The sequence below is a fragment of the Sordaria macrospora genome, chromosome 4, assembly GCF_033870435.1.
Source record: "Sordaria macrospora chromosome 4, complete sequence".
In the NCBI taxonomy this organism is placed as follows: Eukaryota; Fungi; Ascomycota; class Sordariomycetes; order Sordariales; family Sordariaceae; genus Sordaria; species Sordaria macrospora.
The window spans coordinates 4,016,910-4,030,608 of NC_089374.1; the positions used below are offsets into that span (position 1 = coordinate 4,016,910).

The 13,699-nt window shown below is 48.5% G+C and overlaps 3 protein-coding genes across 3 annotated transcripts; all 3 read right to left on the reverse strand.

The window, feature by feature from the left end:
- Positions 1-4,193: 4,193 nt before the first annotated feature.
- SMAC4_13666 (uncharacterized protein) lies at positions 4,194-5,985 on the reverse strand. Its single transcript, XM_066091529.1, has 3 exons — positions 5,238-5,985; positions 4,647-5,147; positions 4,194-4,542 (listed from the first exon to the last, which is right to left on the reverse strand). Exons 1-3 carry the CDS (start codon positions 5,893-5,895, stop codon positions 4,277-4,279), a joined length of 1,425 nt encoding a protein of 474 aa, XP_065946929.1. The 5' UTR covers positions 5,896-5,985; the 3' UTR covers positions 4,194-4,276.
- Positions 5,986-7,245: 1,260 nt separating this feature from the next.
- Positions 7,246-8,349, reverse strand: SMAC4_13667 (uncharacterized protein; the record flags this gene model as incomplete). Its single annotated transcript, XM_066091530.1, has 1 exon — positions 7,246-8,349. The coding sequence occupies one exon, from the start codon at positions 8,347-8,349 to the stop codon at positions 7,246-7,248; it is 1,104 nt and encodes a 367-aa protein (XP_065946930.1).
- Positions 8,350-9,505: 1,156 nt separating this feature from the next.
- SMAC4_09423 (uncharacterized protein) lies at positions 9,506-10,990 on the reverse strand. The gene is made up of 2 exons (XM_003345484.2): positions 10,308-10,990; positions 9,506-10,202 (listed from the first exon to the last, which is right to left on the reverse strand). The coding sequence occupies exons 1-2, from the start codon at positions 10,832-10,834 to the stop codon at positions 9,701-9,703; spliced, it is 1,029 nt and encodes a 342-aa protein (XP_003345532.1). The 5' UTR covers positions 10,835-10,990; the 3' UTR covers positions 9,506-9,700.
- Between the last annotated feature and the right edge of the window lie 2,709 nt (positions 10,991-13,699).

Genomic DNA, 13,699 nt, shown 5'->3' on the forward strand with positions numbered 1-13,699 from the left:
GACGCCGTTAACTCCGTGGCCTTCTCGCCTGATGGCCAGCGGCTTGCGTCCGGTTCATTGGACAACATGATCAAGATCTGGGATCCGGCGTCGGGGAGCTGCCTCCAGACCCTAGAAGGTCATAGCGACCACGTTTTCTCCGTGGCCTTCTCGCCTGATGGCCAGCGGCTTGCGTCCGGTTCGTGGGACAACATGATCAAGATCTGGGATCCGGCGTCGGGGAGCTGCCTCCAGACCCTAGAAGGCCATAGCGACCACGTTTACTCCGTGGCTTTCTCGCCTGATGGCCAGCGGCTTACGTCCGGTTCATGGGATGAAACGATCAAGATCTGGGGTTCGGCGTCGGGGAGCTGCCTCCAGACCCTAGAAGGCCATAGCGACGACGTTTCCTCCGTGGCCTTCTCACCTAATTGCCAGCGGCTTGCGTCCGGTTCAAGGGACGACACAATCAAGATCTGGAATCCGGCGTCGGGGAGCTGCCTCCAAACCCTAGAAGGCCATAGCCGCAAGGTTACCTCCGTGGCCTTCTCGCCTGATAGCCAGTGGCTTGCGTCCGGTTCAAGGGACGACACGATCAAGATCTGGGATCCGGCGTCGGGGAGCTGCCTCCAAACCCTAGAAGGCCATAGCGACTACGTTACCTCCGTGGCCTTCCCGGCTGATGGCCAGCGGCTTGCGTCCGGTTCAAGGGACGACACAATCAAGATCTGGGATCCGGCGTCGGGGAGCTGCCTCCAAACCCTAGAAGGCCATAGCCGCAAGGTTACCTCCGTGGCCTTCTCGCCTGATAGCCAGCGGCTTGCGTCCGGTTCAAGGGACGACACGATCAAGATTTGGGATCCGGCGTCGGGGAGCTGCCTCCAAACCCTAGAAGGCCATAGCGACTACGTTACCTCCGTGGCCTTCTCACCTGATGGCCAGCGGCTTGCGTCCGGTTCAAGGGACGACACAATCAAAATCTGGGATCCGGCGTCGGGGAGCTGCCTCCAAACCCTAGAAGGCCATAGCCGCAAGGTTACCTCCGTGGCCTTCTCGCCTGATGGCCAGCGGCTTGCGTCCAGTTCAGAGGACGACACGATCAAGATCTGGAATCCGGCGTCGGGGAGCTGCCTCCAGACGATTCCTACTAGTACTATGATGACCGATATCTCGTTTGACCCTACCAATTGCTACCTACATACCAACGTTGGACGTATTAAAATAGTCACAGAAACTACCGAAAGCCAAGTTGTACTAGATAATTCAGAGAGCCATGGCTATGGCTTGGGACAGAATTGGTCTTGGATTACTTGCAACGGCCAGAACGTACTTTGGCTACCACCGAATTACCGACCGTCTAGTTGTAATGTCCAGGGACGGATGATATCCATCGGCTGCGCATCAGGACTGGTTTGGTTTATTGGCTTCTCGCAAGACATATAATATATTCCATGTCGTTCTCAATTCCTTTTTCTTCATTTCTTTTTTCTAGCGTGCCACCAGAAGAGTCTAGGAGGACAGGTAAATTTAAAGGAATTCTGTAGATTCTAATACCTTCTGCTGTTGTCAAGATGACGTATTTCATTATGAAGAATCAAGACTATTCCATCCTTTGACTCTCCTTTTGCAGGTGCCTGTGCGGTCCAGATGCTACGGGATTAACCTGTGACTGCCCAGTTGTCACCGGATTAGCTGTGACATTGTCGCACTGCACGTCCGCGCACACGGACTGGGCTTGTCTGGGCTCTTGCCCATATAGCCAGTCCTCCACGCACATCCTCCTTTCTCTCCTTCGCACAACAACACATATCTTACCATACCTCCAACGGTGCCCTCTTGCCCCGTGATACCAGTCCTGACTAAGCTTGGTACAGTGGTAGAGGCCTCGATTCTCCTCGACCGGATAAGCAGTCTCTTCCTTGGTGGTGCTTGGGTGAGCCAACACACTTGTAGTAGCGCTGCTACAGCTACATGGTCCTTCCTAGTCTAGCTGCGGGGGATCGCGGTTTAACATGCGGCTTTGTACCACCGACATGGGTGCTGAAGGTACGTCAATGATTAGGTAGGTCGTTTGGAGGCTTGAGTCTCGTAGGGTGTTGGTGAAGTCTGGCTAGAGGCGGCGGACGCGGAGGAGCAGAAGAAAACTTCATGTCATACTATGTGACAAGGGCAGTATTCTGGGCTTGGAACAGTAGTTCAATTCAGCTGATAAACTACTTTGGTCTCAAAGGCCTTGTTAATCCTCTCAATCTCCAGGGGAAGGCTGGGCTTCAAGGCCTTCTTATGCCAAAGAGAAACGGTACGTACTGGGGTACGTACCGGTCCTTGTCGCCTGAGGCCCCAAGGCATTTATCTAGCGACCTGTACACATGTGGATCTTTCTGAATGCCTTCATCCATTCTCCTTCTTCCTTCTGGCGCTGTCATTCGTCTGGGCGCCGTGCTTCTTGCTTGGTTTGGCTGTGTTACTTCTGGGGATTGTCTCATGATGTTTCAACAGTGTTTCAGCACTTCCCTAATTGGCTCGCTAGCCCGGTAGTGTCGGAAGGGGCTCGGGTAAGTAGTACCCGTGGCCGAGAGTCCGGCCGGGGTGAGGATCGTAGCCCTGGGGTCACCGGGCATCTCGAGGCTCATTGAGGTTCTGCTGAGCCTTGCAACCCTAACCCTTGGACTGTGGGCAACGTCCGTGTGACAAGAAGTAACACAGCCAAACCAAGCAGGAAGCACGGCGCCCAGATGAAGGACAGCGCCAGAAGGAAGATGGAGAAGGGATAAAGGCATTCAGATCCACATGTATACAGACTGCTAGATAGAGGCCTTGAAGCCTCAGGCAACAAGGTTGATATGTACCTCAAGTACGTACCAATTCCCTTTGGTATAAGAAGGCCTTGAAACCCAATCTTCTCCTGGAGGTTGGGAAGATCAACAAGGCCTTCGAGACCAAAGTAGTTTATCAGCGGAATTGAAATATTTGTTCCAAGCTCAGAAACCTGCCCTTGTCACATCTACCGCGAAGCTAGCCTGCCCCCCGTCCCCCTTCTTCTGGAAGCGGCCCGCCGGCGGCACGCTGTGCGTCTCCTCAGTGTTGGGCCGCGTTTACGCTATGGGCAACACATGATTTACATTGGCAATAGGCCTCGGGTTGCCCTCGGATAAATGGTTTTGGTGGACAATTAGGGCACTGCTCTTAATTTTGTATGCTAGACTCACCGGTGCGGCACGTCTCATGCCCTACGGGAGGCGGAAGTAGACGTTAAAAATAACAACAACAACAACAACAACAACAACAACAACAACAACAACAACAACAACAACAACAACAACAACAAGGCGTGGATAAGGTAGCCGCGGGAGAAGAGCCAATGCTGGTTAGCTCCAAAACTTTGGAAGCCACGTCTGGCCCGTTCCGCCTGACACATGCAGGCTTGCCGCTTCTTCAGGGGCAGGGCAGGTTCCAAACGTCTTTTGGTCTTTCCATTTTTCTTTTCTTTTTTGTGCAACATGTGATTGTACATCACACCTCCAATTTCGCTATTCTAACTACCGTATACACTATTACCATAACCCCTTGAGTCTCCAACTCGCCACTCACTCTTGTTGTCACACGGACATTCGACCTCGACCCTAACCCAGCAGCACGAGGCTCGCAGAGCCGCACGGCTGAGCCTCTCGAACCCTTCAAAATGCTTCAGGCAACCAGGCCAACTCGGTCGGAGAGTCTATTCGACCGATAGCACAACCTACCCGAATCCCCTCAATAATCCCTGGCGTATTCCAGCCAACAATACGTACGCCGGCTGCACTGCCCCTCATATCGGGCTGTGCTAGCCAGGCCAAGAAGGGAAACCCTGCTGTCACAAGAACGATCCCTAACCAACCAAGGCACTCCGGCGGCGATAGGGCGGTACCCGTGACGACGCCGGCGTCATAGGAAGGAAGGATATTGGAGGAAGATACTCGGGAAGGATCATATGTAAGCACAGCGGTGCACACCGCTAGATAGATGCCTTATGGCCTCATGACCCAGATCAGGCCAGCAGAAGGAAGGAAGGCTTTGGCATAAGAAGGTCGGGAACCCCAGCCTGGATGGAAAGGCTTGAAAGGATTCAACAAGGCCTTCGAGACCAAAGTAGTTTATCAGCTGAATTGAACTACTGTTCCAAGCCCAGAATACTGCCCTTGTCACACTTGTCAATATCCTCCAGAATACCTTATTTTTGTACTGTGCAGCCCATGACAATGCAATCCAGTTTCAATCTTCTAATATTATCCCTAGAGGTAGTTTCCCCCTCCCGTCCTCAGCAATATTTACACGCTCCTTCGGGACAGTAGCCCCGGCTGCAAATAAACTCGCACAAATCAACATAGTACGCATAGTCCGAGTTGGTCGGCTTCTGATTGTCTGCCGGGCACCCGTGTTTTCCTGCCAGCTGGGATGGCGCCGGAACCGCCGCCGCCGCGGACCGGGTGCAGACACAAGCAGGGCTGAGGCAGTGGTCGAAGTCACAGCTGTAGGAACAAAGGCCGAGGAGATTGCCCGAAATCCCTTCAGCCGTGGTACCACCTGGTGAAAGCAAAAAAAATTTAAAAAATAGGTTAGTTTGGAAATTCTTTGCAGCAAGGAAAAGACGGTGATCTGGTTTGTGGTTATGGTAGTAAATGACATACCTGTGCAGTGCATAGTGGAGGAGGGCAATGCAGGCGCAGTGGACGTAGTAGTGGTCTTGCTCAGAGTCAGTGACGGCGATGAGGCCGGAGCAGTTTTGGAAGACATGGACATAGCCGTACTGGACCCAGAGGACGTGGAAGAGGCCGTCGACGTTGTCTTTGACGAAGATGCTGAGCCTGATGACAAGGTCGAGGTAGAAGATGGAGCAAAGGACGAAGAGGAAGTGGTGGTCTCAGTCGGCTCTGCGGGCTCCTCTGGAGGTGCGATCCACTTTGGCCGAAGACATGAAAGTTCCACCCTCGGCTGGACTGAACTTTTATATCCTTCACTGTACCCAAACACAGTAGCAACCAGATAGGTCCTGTTGGCTGCAGTATAGTACGTCGTCTCGTCGCTTGGTTCCTGGAAACCGTCGCCAACCATCCACGTATAGCGTCCGACTTCATCCACAGTCGCATCTCTGGCCCCGACTTCATCTTGAAGATAGGCCGCATTAAACCCTACAGACCAAAAGAGTAAGAGACACGTCAACCTTGAGCACAAAGTATAGGTATTCAGGAGCAAGAATCAATAGGTGAGATCGCACTTACCCAGCACATCTTGTGTCACAAATCCCAGGGCATCTATGCAGCTTGGTACGATGGTGTCAAAGGTCCATCCGCCGCACATGGAACCGTTTGTCTCGTCCGCGTAGGCTCCCCAGTTCGCAACCATGTCGGCCTTCAAGTCCTTCAGACATTGGCTCGGCAAAAAGGAACAGTCGTGCGCAACGTCCGAGGCTGCAGCGTCAGGCAGGTCGCTGACATAGTAGTGCTGGCAGATGAACCACGAGGGATGCATGGCCTTGGGGAGGATGCCATCTGCCTTTCTCATGGACTGCGGGATGCCGTTGTTGAGAGCCGCCACGTCGATCACGGCGTTCTCCTCCGTCACAATGGCCGGAAAAGGCAGATGGTCCGCGATCCGCAAATGGGTGGTGAAGCCTGGCACCGGGCTACCCGGGTAGGGCTTTGTCCAATCTAGGCCGGTGAAATTGGCAATGTCCTCGCGGATGGGGTTTGCAAAGCCGGCTTCCACTGCGGACCAGGATATGGGGATGATGTTGGAGGCATTGGCAATATACGGGATGTTGTCAAAGTAAATGTACCTGGTGTCCGGGTCCTTCGCTGCCTTGGTGAGGTGGCCATGGCCGAAGAGCAATAGCGCCAGTGACAGAGCGCCAGAGCTGATGGCAAACTTGACGGACATGATGAAGAAGAAGAAGAAAAACACCCAGGCGGCTCGAGGTCCGGTAAAGAGGTGGGTTGTATGTGTGTAGAGGTAATGGTGGAAGAATATCTTGGTTGTTCAACTTGGGAGCATGGCAACAGTTGGTTTTAAGAGAAGCATCCATACCTCTACCTAGATAAGGTAGGTGGCCATTGACCTTGAAGGCCTGGCCAAAATCATGTCCCCTTGGTTGTTGTACTTTTGCCTGACACTGGAGGTCTGGTACCTTGACTACCTACCTACCTCTAGACATGGATAGAGATACCTAAGGTAGGTAGGTACCTAGCTGCTGAAACCGGTCTGGATCATGCAGTTGTTTTCTGTCGAGGCCTGGATCCAGCACAAAGGGACCCGGGAGACGGAGATGATCCCCTTCAAGGGGTTAAGGCGGCACAGCAGTGTGATGTGGACTGCAGCGTGCCTGCGTAACGAAGGGTAGAAGGTATCAATCAGCCTTGCACATGGCAATCAGTTGATGTTGTGAGCGTACATAGAGGTAGAGTGGCGTGGGAGACGACGTAGGAACGGGGAGTCTGAACCAAACTAGGAAGGTGAAGGACCAACAGAACCTCAGTACGACATCGCCTAGGTGCAAAGCTTTTGGCTCTCGCTACACCTTGCACTAAGAAAAAGTAGGGGGTTCATGTTGTCGGCCCGCAAAAGCTTGTTGGTAATCAATTGTCCCCTGGGTCCTGAGAAGAAAAAATAGAAAAACACTGTGTCGACTGCAGTCTGGTGTTGGCTGTTGGTTCCTGAATGAAAAGCACTTTTTCAACCCTGCTGGCCGACAATCGAGACTCCATCGCCGTCTGGTCCGAGATTGTCGTTGAAGATTGCAGAACACCTATGTAACCTTCCTCATGCAGGATCGCCCGGCAAAACGGGCCCTTCTAGCGCGCGTACTACACTGCATAAGTACATGTAGTAGGTACATCTAGGTGAGGTAGGTACCTTGCATTTTTTTGTTGTTGTTGTTGTTGTTGTTGTTGTTGTTGTTGTTGTTGTTGTTGTTGTTGTTGTTGTTGTTGTTGTTGTTGTTGTTGTTGTTGTTGTTGTTGTTGTTGTTATTTTTAACGTCTACTTCCGCCTCCCGTAGGGCATGAGACGTGCCGCACCGGTGAGTCTAGCATACAAGATTAAGAGCAATGCCCTAACTGTCCACCAAAACCATTAATCCGGGGGCAAACTGAGGCCTATTGCCAGTGTAGATCATGTGTTGCCCATAGCGTAAACGCGGCCCAACACTTATAATCGAATCGCCCAGTGGGCGAGCCGCCAGTATATGACGGAACCTGTAGCACAAGGGAAAAGATAAAAGAAATGACAAAATCACTCCTCTCCGATCTCGCTCCCGCTCTCCTCCTCCCGCAAGGCCTCCTCCCGTCTCCTTGCACGGTGAACCAGCCTGTCCAAGTCCACCGTAACCCTCTCAATATCGTGGCCATGGCCAACCTCCACCCCTCCACTCCGTAAAAACCCCGTAAGGTTGTCAGCGGCGCCACCGCCGTCAGTGTGCTGTTGCCAGAGTGTCTGGCGCCATGCCTTTCTCGTGCAAGTCCACGAAAAGAAGTGCGAGGTCTGGATCCTAGCGATGAAGCGCTGCCAGTAAATTCCAATAGCAAGGGAGAGATTCTCCCGCGTAGCCGCTTCGCCCGTGACGGGGGAAACTGCATATGCCTTCCTGCAGAAAAAGGGATGGAAGGGATTCTTCCAGCTTCCACAGAAGCATGTCAGCAGGGCGTCCTCGTGCTCGAAGCGCTCGTGGTAGTCCTTGAAATCCCCGTGGCCAGACCTGGCCGCGAGGAGGTGGTGTAAAGAGCGTCTGTCCAGCTCTTTTAGTTCGTCGTTAGGCTGGATAGAGACCCCCAACCGGTAGTCTGCATAAGACTCTGGCTTGTTCGCGGCCCACCATGCCTTGAAATCCGTACGCGCCTCCCTCTTAGCAAGCCGCCTTGAGTGCGCAAGGGTAGCCAAGCCTTCATTGACTACCTCTCCTCCTTCGGCGCCCGCCTTAGCGAGCTCGTCAGCAATCTCGTTGCCCGTGATGCCCTTGTGGCCAGGAACCCAGCGGACGTTTACCAGACTGGGGCCATAGCCCTTTCGGATGGCGCGGAAATCGAGGAAAGCCGCTTGTGACGACGCAGCTGGGGTTCCTCGGAGTCCTCTAATGACGGACGTGTTATCAAGGCATATCGTAATGCGTGGTCGGGCCTGTGCCTCCGGGAAGAGCACCACAGCGGCCTTGAGACCATGCCGCGCCCCTTCCGCCTCCGCATCAAAAACTTCCGCTTGTTCTAATTGACCGCATCCGCGGCCGAGTTCTGTCTGTCCTTGGAAGATTACGTAGCCAAAGCCTACGCACTCGCCCTCTGGTCTTTCTTCGGCGTCAGGGTCCTCCGCGTGCGCTGGGAGGCCTATCTGCTTAGCTATCATAGAGCCGTCGGTGTAAACGACAATCTCCGAGGGGTCTCGTTGGAGAAGCCATTCTTCGAAATCCTTGGCAGCCCTGTCCTTAGACGTGGGCGCGGGATCTTTGTGAGTGTCTCCGTTATAGACGGGCGGCTGTAGAACCGGCCGCGGGAAAGGCAAGGCGAGCTGTGCAGCCGTCTGTAGAGTTGTAGGGCGGCGAGGCAGGCCGCGGGTAGGTACCTTGCATGCCTACTAGGTATACGCTCTAGGTACCCAAACTGACAGTCGGGTCTGGGTGTGAGTAGCCCTTTTCTGGTTCATTGGGACCTAACCTGATGCGATAGTTGAGTCCGTGATTTCTATGCTGCTCTTTCCGCGCCTTGAAGCCAAAAGGCGAGCACACGACGGGAACATGCATCGTCTATATGCAATACCGGTACACGTTCTTGGTACCGAATTATGTTTTTTTTTCGCATTGCAAGACCACCTACATAAATATAGTAAGAACTGATGCATTTTGCGGGGGTTCTTAAAAGTGCCCCAGATCCAGACTTTTGGCCCCTAATGTGCCTCACCTACAGTGGGTGCCCCCCTAGAAAAGCCCATCAATCGCAAAGGAGTTGAGAAACTGGGCTACGAACCCAAACCACAATGCGAGTTTGAATTTCGGCTCATTAAAGTGCGCTATAAGGCTACTATAAGTTTTCCATCAAGGGAACCTATAGGTACATGGAATGTGCTCCCCAAGTGGAATTGCACAACGCAGACAATGTGAAGGAAATATCGTTTCTTTTCTCCCATGCCATTTTCTTTTCTCTCTATCATACTATCTTGAACACGGGCAATGCGGTTCTGTTGCTATGCCAGGCAATTGGTAGGTATTTTTTTCATGTCCGTGTCATCATGGAGTGGATGAAATCCTCGTTCCATATGCCCCAATTAATGATGATTCTTGTGGTAGAGACTATGACTGGAACTTCTGCAATGTCAAGATTTGTATCAAACAAAACAGGGCAGTATGAGGTTCGTGACTGCGGGCATCTTTGTTGCAAAGGCATGGCAAGCTGCTTCGCTAGGTACATTGTAATACAGGTACCGGACCTTATGAAAGAAAGAACAGATGACGAGCGAGAGCAATGGAGTTGTAAAGTAAACTAACATACATGTGCTTGCTCCTGTGCTTGAAAATAACACCGGATTGACAAAACAATGAATCCTATGTGCGCTCATTCTCATTCATGTTTCCTCCACTCGACCCAGCTGTATACGTTGACATGTACCTGGTGTCCTCCTGCCTTCAGATATCGCTTCCCCCCCAGCCTCACAATCACCGCCATCTCTCCTGGTAGGTATATACATGAATTTCATCTTGACTTTACCACATACTGCCAACCTTCCCACGGCACCCAGGAGTATCCCGTGCCGTCTCACCGAGGGACTTTATAACCTCCAAGATCGTGCGATGGCTTATTGCCAAATATCGTGCCTTTCTTTCTTCGGCACTCATCTGCTTGAGCGTTTTTGCATTCCGTTCGACTGGCTCCCGCCCATACTCATCTGCCAGTAACATGAACCTCTCCCGCCAGTCGATAGGATCAAAAGGCAGTTGGTGCCACCCAAGGGCTTTTTCCAAGATGTCTGGCATGTTACGCCTGTTGATCCGGGCGTTGAGAGTGAGCGGTACATCAACAACCGCGAAATTTAGGGAGAACTCGGGAACATGGACAGTCGTGCCGAAGACGCTCATACCGGGGAAGACCCTTTTCAGGTCGTCACCGAGATATTTTTTCTGGCGAAACTCGATTAGTCGGAAAATCCTGGCCTTCTCGCTCGCGAGGGTTATGGCTTTCAAATCTTTCTCGATGGTTTCTAGAGGGCTATATGATGTGGCCAAATTGAAGCGGTCAGCTAAGGTACCTGCGTACACACCCAAACAGTGTGCCATCAACAAAGTGGCCCGTGTCCGTTCCATGTCAACTTACACACGCTCTCGGGCTTCCACAATCATATCCGACCATTGCTCGAGCAATTCAGGATATTTCAAGTTCGTGTCCTTCTTGCCTTTCTCCGGCTCGATCCTCGGTATGCCTGATGCGAGGTGGACCGGCACCATGCTCGGCTCCTTCACCTTTTTAAGCGCACCGGCCGTTGCCTCGATGTTGTTCAGATCCAGTCGCGGAATCTTGTCGGGGGTTATCTTGTTGTCCTTGATCCAAGCCACACAGAATTCTTCCCAGGTCATCTTGCCGTTGGCTAGGCTTCCTCGATGTCCCTTGCTCCTGTAAGACGCATTATATAGTTTTTTCTTCCTTTCATCCTCGTCATCCGTGGGGTTAGGATCGAGGTGAGGATAGATGTACCGTTGGTCTGCACCCTTGTACTGCCAGGCGATATTGTAAACGTGGTAGGCGGCTATCATCTCGTAGCAAACCGAAGGGCTCTTGCTGGCGACAATGCTAGCCCACGATGCAATGAGGACAATCCAGGTCCATGCTGAGCGTACCAGCATCGTGATGGTGTGGCCGGGCTGGCGGTGCTGGTTGTTTGAAGAGAGTTGTGTGTGTGAAAGATGGGGAGGAAAGAGTTGGAAAAGAGTGCATGCATGTCCAACTAGCCTTGGGTAAAGGCAAAGCCAAAGGGGAAGAGTTTGCTTAAGAGTTCAGTCAGCATCCTATGAGCATTGCAAACATGCCCGTCCGACTCTTTTTACATATTTTATACTGTCTCTCATCAAAACCTACTACCTACATACCTAGAGGTACGTACCAGACCTACAAGATGTACCTCTAAAGGTACCTATCCGGTGCACACCGCCGACGGGTTGAACGCGATATACACTGGTACCTAGAGATACCTTTGCGTACGTCTGCTCGCGGAAAAACCGGCTCTACCTTGAAGGCGCCTAGGAGCGGAAGGTAGGATTAACGAGAGGAAGTCCAGGCGTCTACATGGTGGTGCGAGATGTTCCAACCAACACCAAGTTACCGTAGAATATGCCCACATGTTCAGAGAGCCCGGTTGTTGTTGTTGTTGTTGTTGTTGTTGTTGTTATTTTTAACGTCTACTTCCGCCTCCCGTAGGGCATGAGACGTGCCGCACCGGTGAGTCTAGCATACAAGATTAAGAGCAATGCCCTAACTGTCCACCAAAACCATTAATCCGAGGGCAAACCGAGGCCTATTGCCAGTATATATCATGTGTCGCCCATAGCGTAAACGAAATTAAAGGTGTCAGAGAGCCCGGTGTTGACTGGAGGTAAGCTACCTCTACTCAGAAAGTTGCCTCGGCAGATACAGAGGTGGAGGTACCTACCTAGAGGTATCTGACTTTGTGGCATTTAATAGGCGGGCACCACCCTTGGGATAAACAGGCACCAATCCCTATATAAGCACCAATTGGGTTAGGGTTAGACGTATATAAATAGTTTTTAGAAACTTTCCTTTAGCTAGACTATAATTGTATAATAACCTTTTATAGAAGATAGTACTAAGCTTAATCAATTAGTAAATCCGCTATTAATTTATATATATATAGTTAGTTAGTACTTTTAAATTTAGCGACTTTTATATTTACTTTTAATCTTTCATCAATCCCTCCTTTCTTTAACTCTTTCTTTATAAGTAGAATAGTTGTAAATATTATAATAGACCAAAATTGTACGTAAGTGTGTAAATATTAGTTGTATAAATTATTAAAGGGATTTCCTAACTTTTTAAAACGTTATAATACTGCGCGTATCATATATACGAATTTCAAGATGCTATTGTAGGCGCTTAAATATAGGTATAATAATACGTTTATTAATTTTACGTAAATCGAAGATAGTAATAGCGATACTGTGACAGGCTGGGGTGCATATGCCCAGACGGCCAAACCTACAAAAGATAGGACGATGTTCTGCTTGCAAGGCAGAACTCGGAATGCACACTATATAGCCAATGTCAACCTGTGACATACTCTTATTTATGTAATAATAAGGTAATAGCAATAACGATCCTTTTAAATCTCCTAACCTATTGCTTTTATTTATATAAATTTACAAATAGAGTAAAATAAAATTGAATAAGAAAAGCATTACTATATACAATGAGGACAGCACAGTTAATATAAGTACTAGTCGTATAGCATAATTAAGGTTTTATAAAAGAGGAAAACTCTATTTAAGAAGTAGGCCTATCGAAGGAGCAAGGTTTTAATAAAGGAGTATAGTACACACCGCTATAATAGGATACGTACTATATATTAATTCTAGTTTTAAAATTAGAATTATAATGCCCGGGCTGTAACTTTATAGTATTACCTCTCTCTTCTCCTCTCTACCGTACCTACTATTTAAATGAAGACAATTAATATTTAAAATATGATGATTAGTAATTGTAATTAAATAGTAATCCTACTTATCATAGGTAATAATATATATTTGTACCCCCCTTTAATATAAAATTTATATATAAAACCCCACATTTCCTTCAAAGATTTCTCCCTTCCTTTCTCCTCTTCTCTTTATTAAATAATAGTCTATTATTATATCTTTAACTCCTTTCCAAAATCTAATTCCTCCGTATTATTCAATTATGATACCGACTATTAATTAGTAAAACTACTTTATTTACTTTCTTTTTCTCCGAAACCCTTAATTCTTAAACTTACTATTAAAGATAATTATTTTAGTAATAACCCTACTATAACGTCTACCTCTGACGAAAAGAAGAAACAAAAGCCCGCTTCTTACACAATTAAATAGGATCCTTTCTTAATTATTATTAAAACTGCGGAAAATACTCTTAAAAAAGTAAATGAACTCTTCACCTTCCTTATAACGTTATTATTAATTATTTTTATTATAAGATTAATATAAGATTTTAAAAAGTCTAATATATCTCTTACTTAAATATTGTTATACATATATATTATTAAACCGGGGGTATTATTGTATATAGTTTGCTATAATAATAACAACCAATATAACTACTCTAATAGGCTAACCCTTACTTTAATCATAAATTAAAAGGCTATACTAATAGGGAAAAAGTTTTAAAACACCTTCCGTTATCTCTATTACAATATTTTTATTTAATATAACATTATTAAATTATTTAAAGATAATACTATTATTGAATAAATTCTATGATTTTAAAACGTTGTTAATAAAGAAATAATGATAGATTTAATGTAAAATATAATATACTTTAGAAATTTCTAGGTAAAACTATATCACTAAACGTTATTATTATTTCTCTTGCCCCTTTCTAATATATATAACATTTTGGAAATAACTGTATAAATGATAAACTACTTGAAGATTTCATACCAACTCTTATAATATTAGTCCCTATATAGGGATTGGTGCCTGTGTATCCAAAGGGTGGTGCCC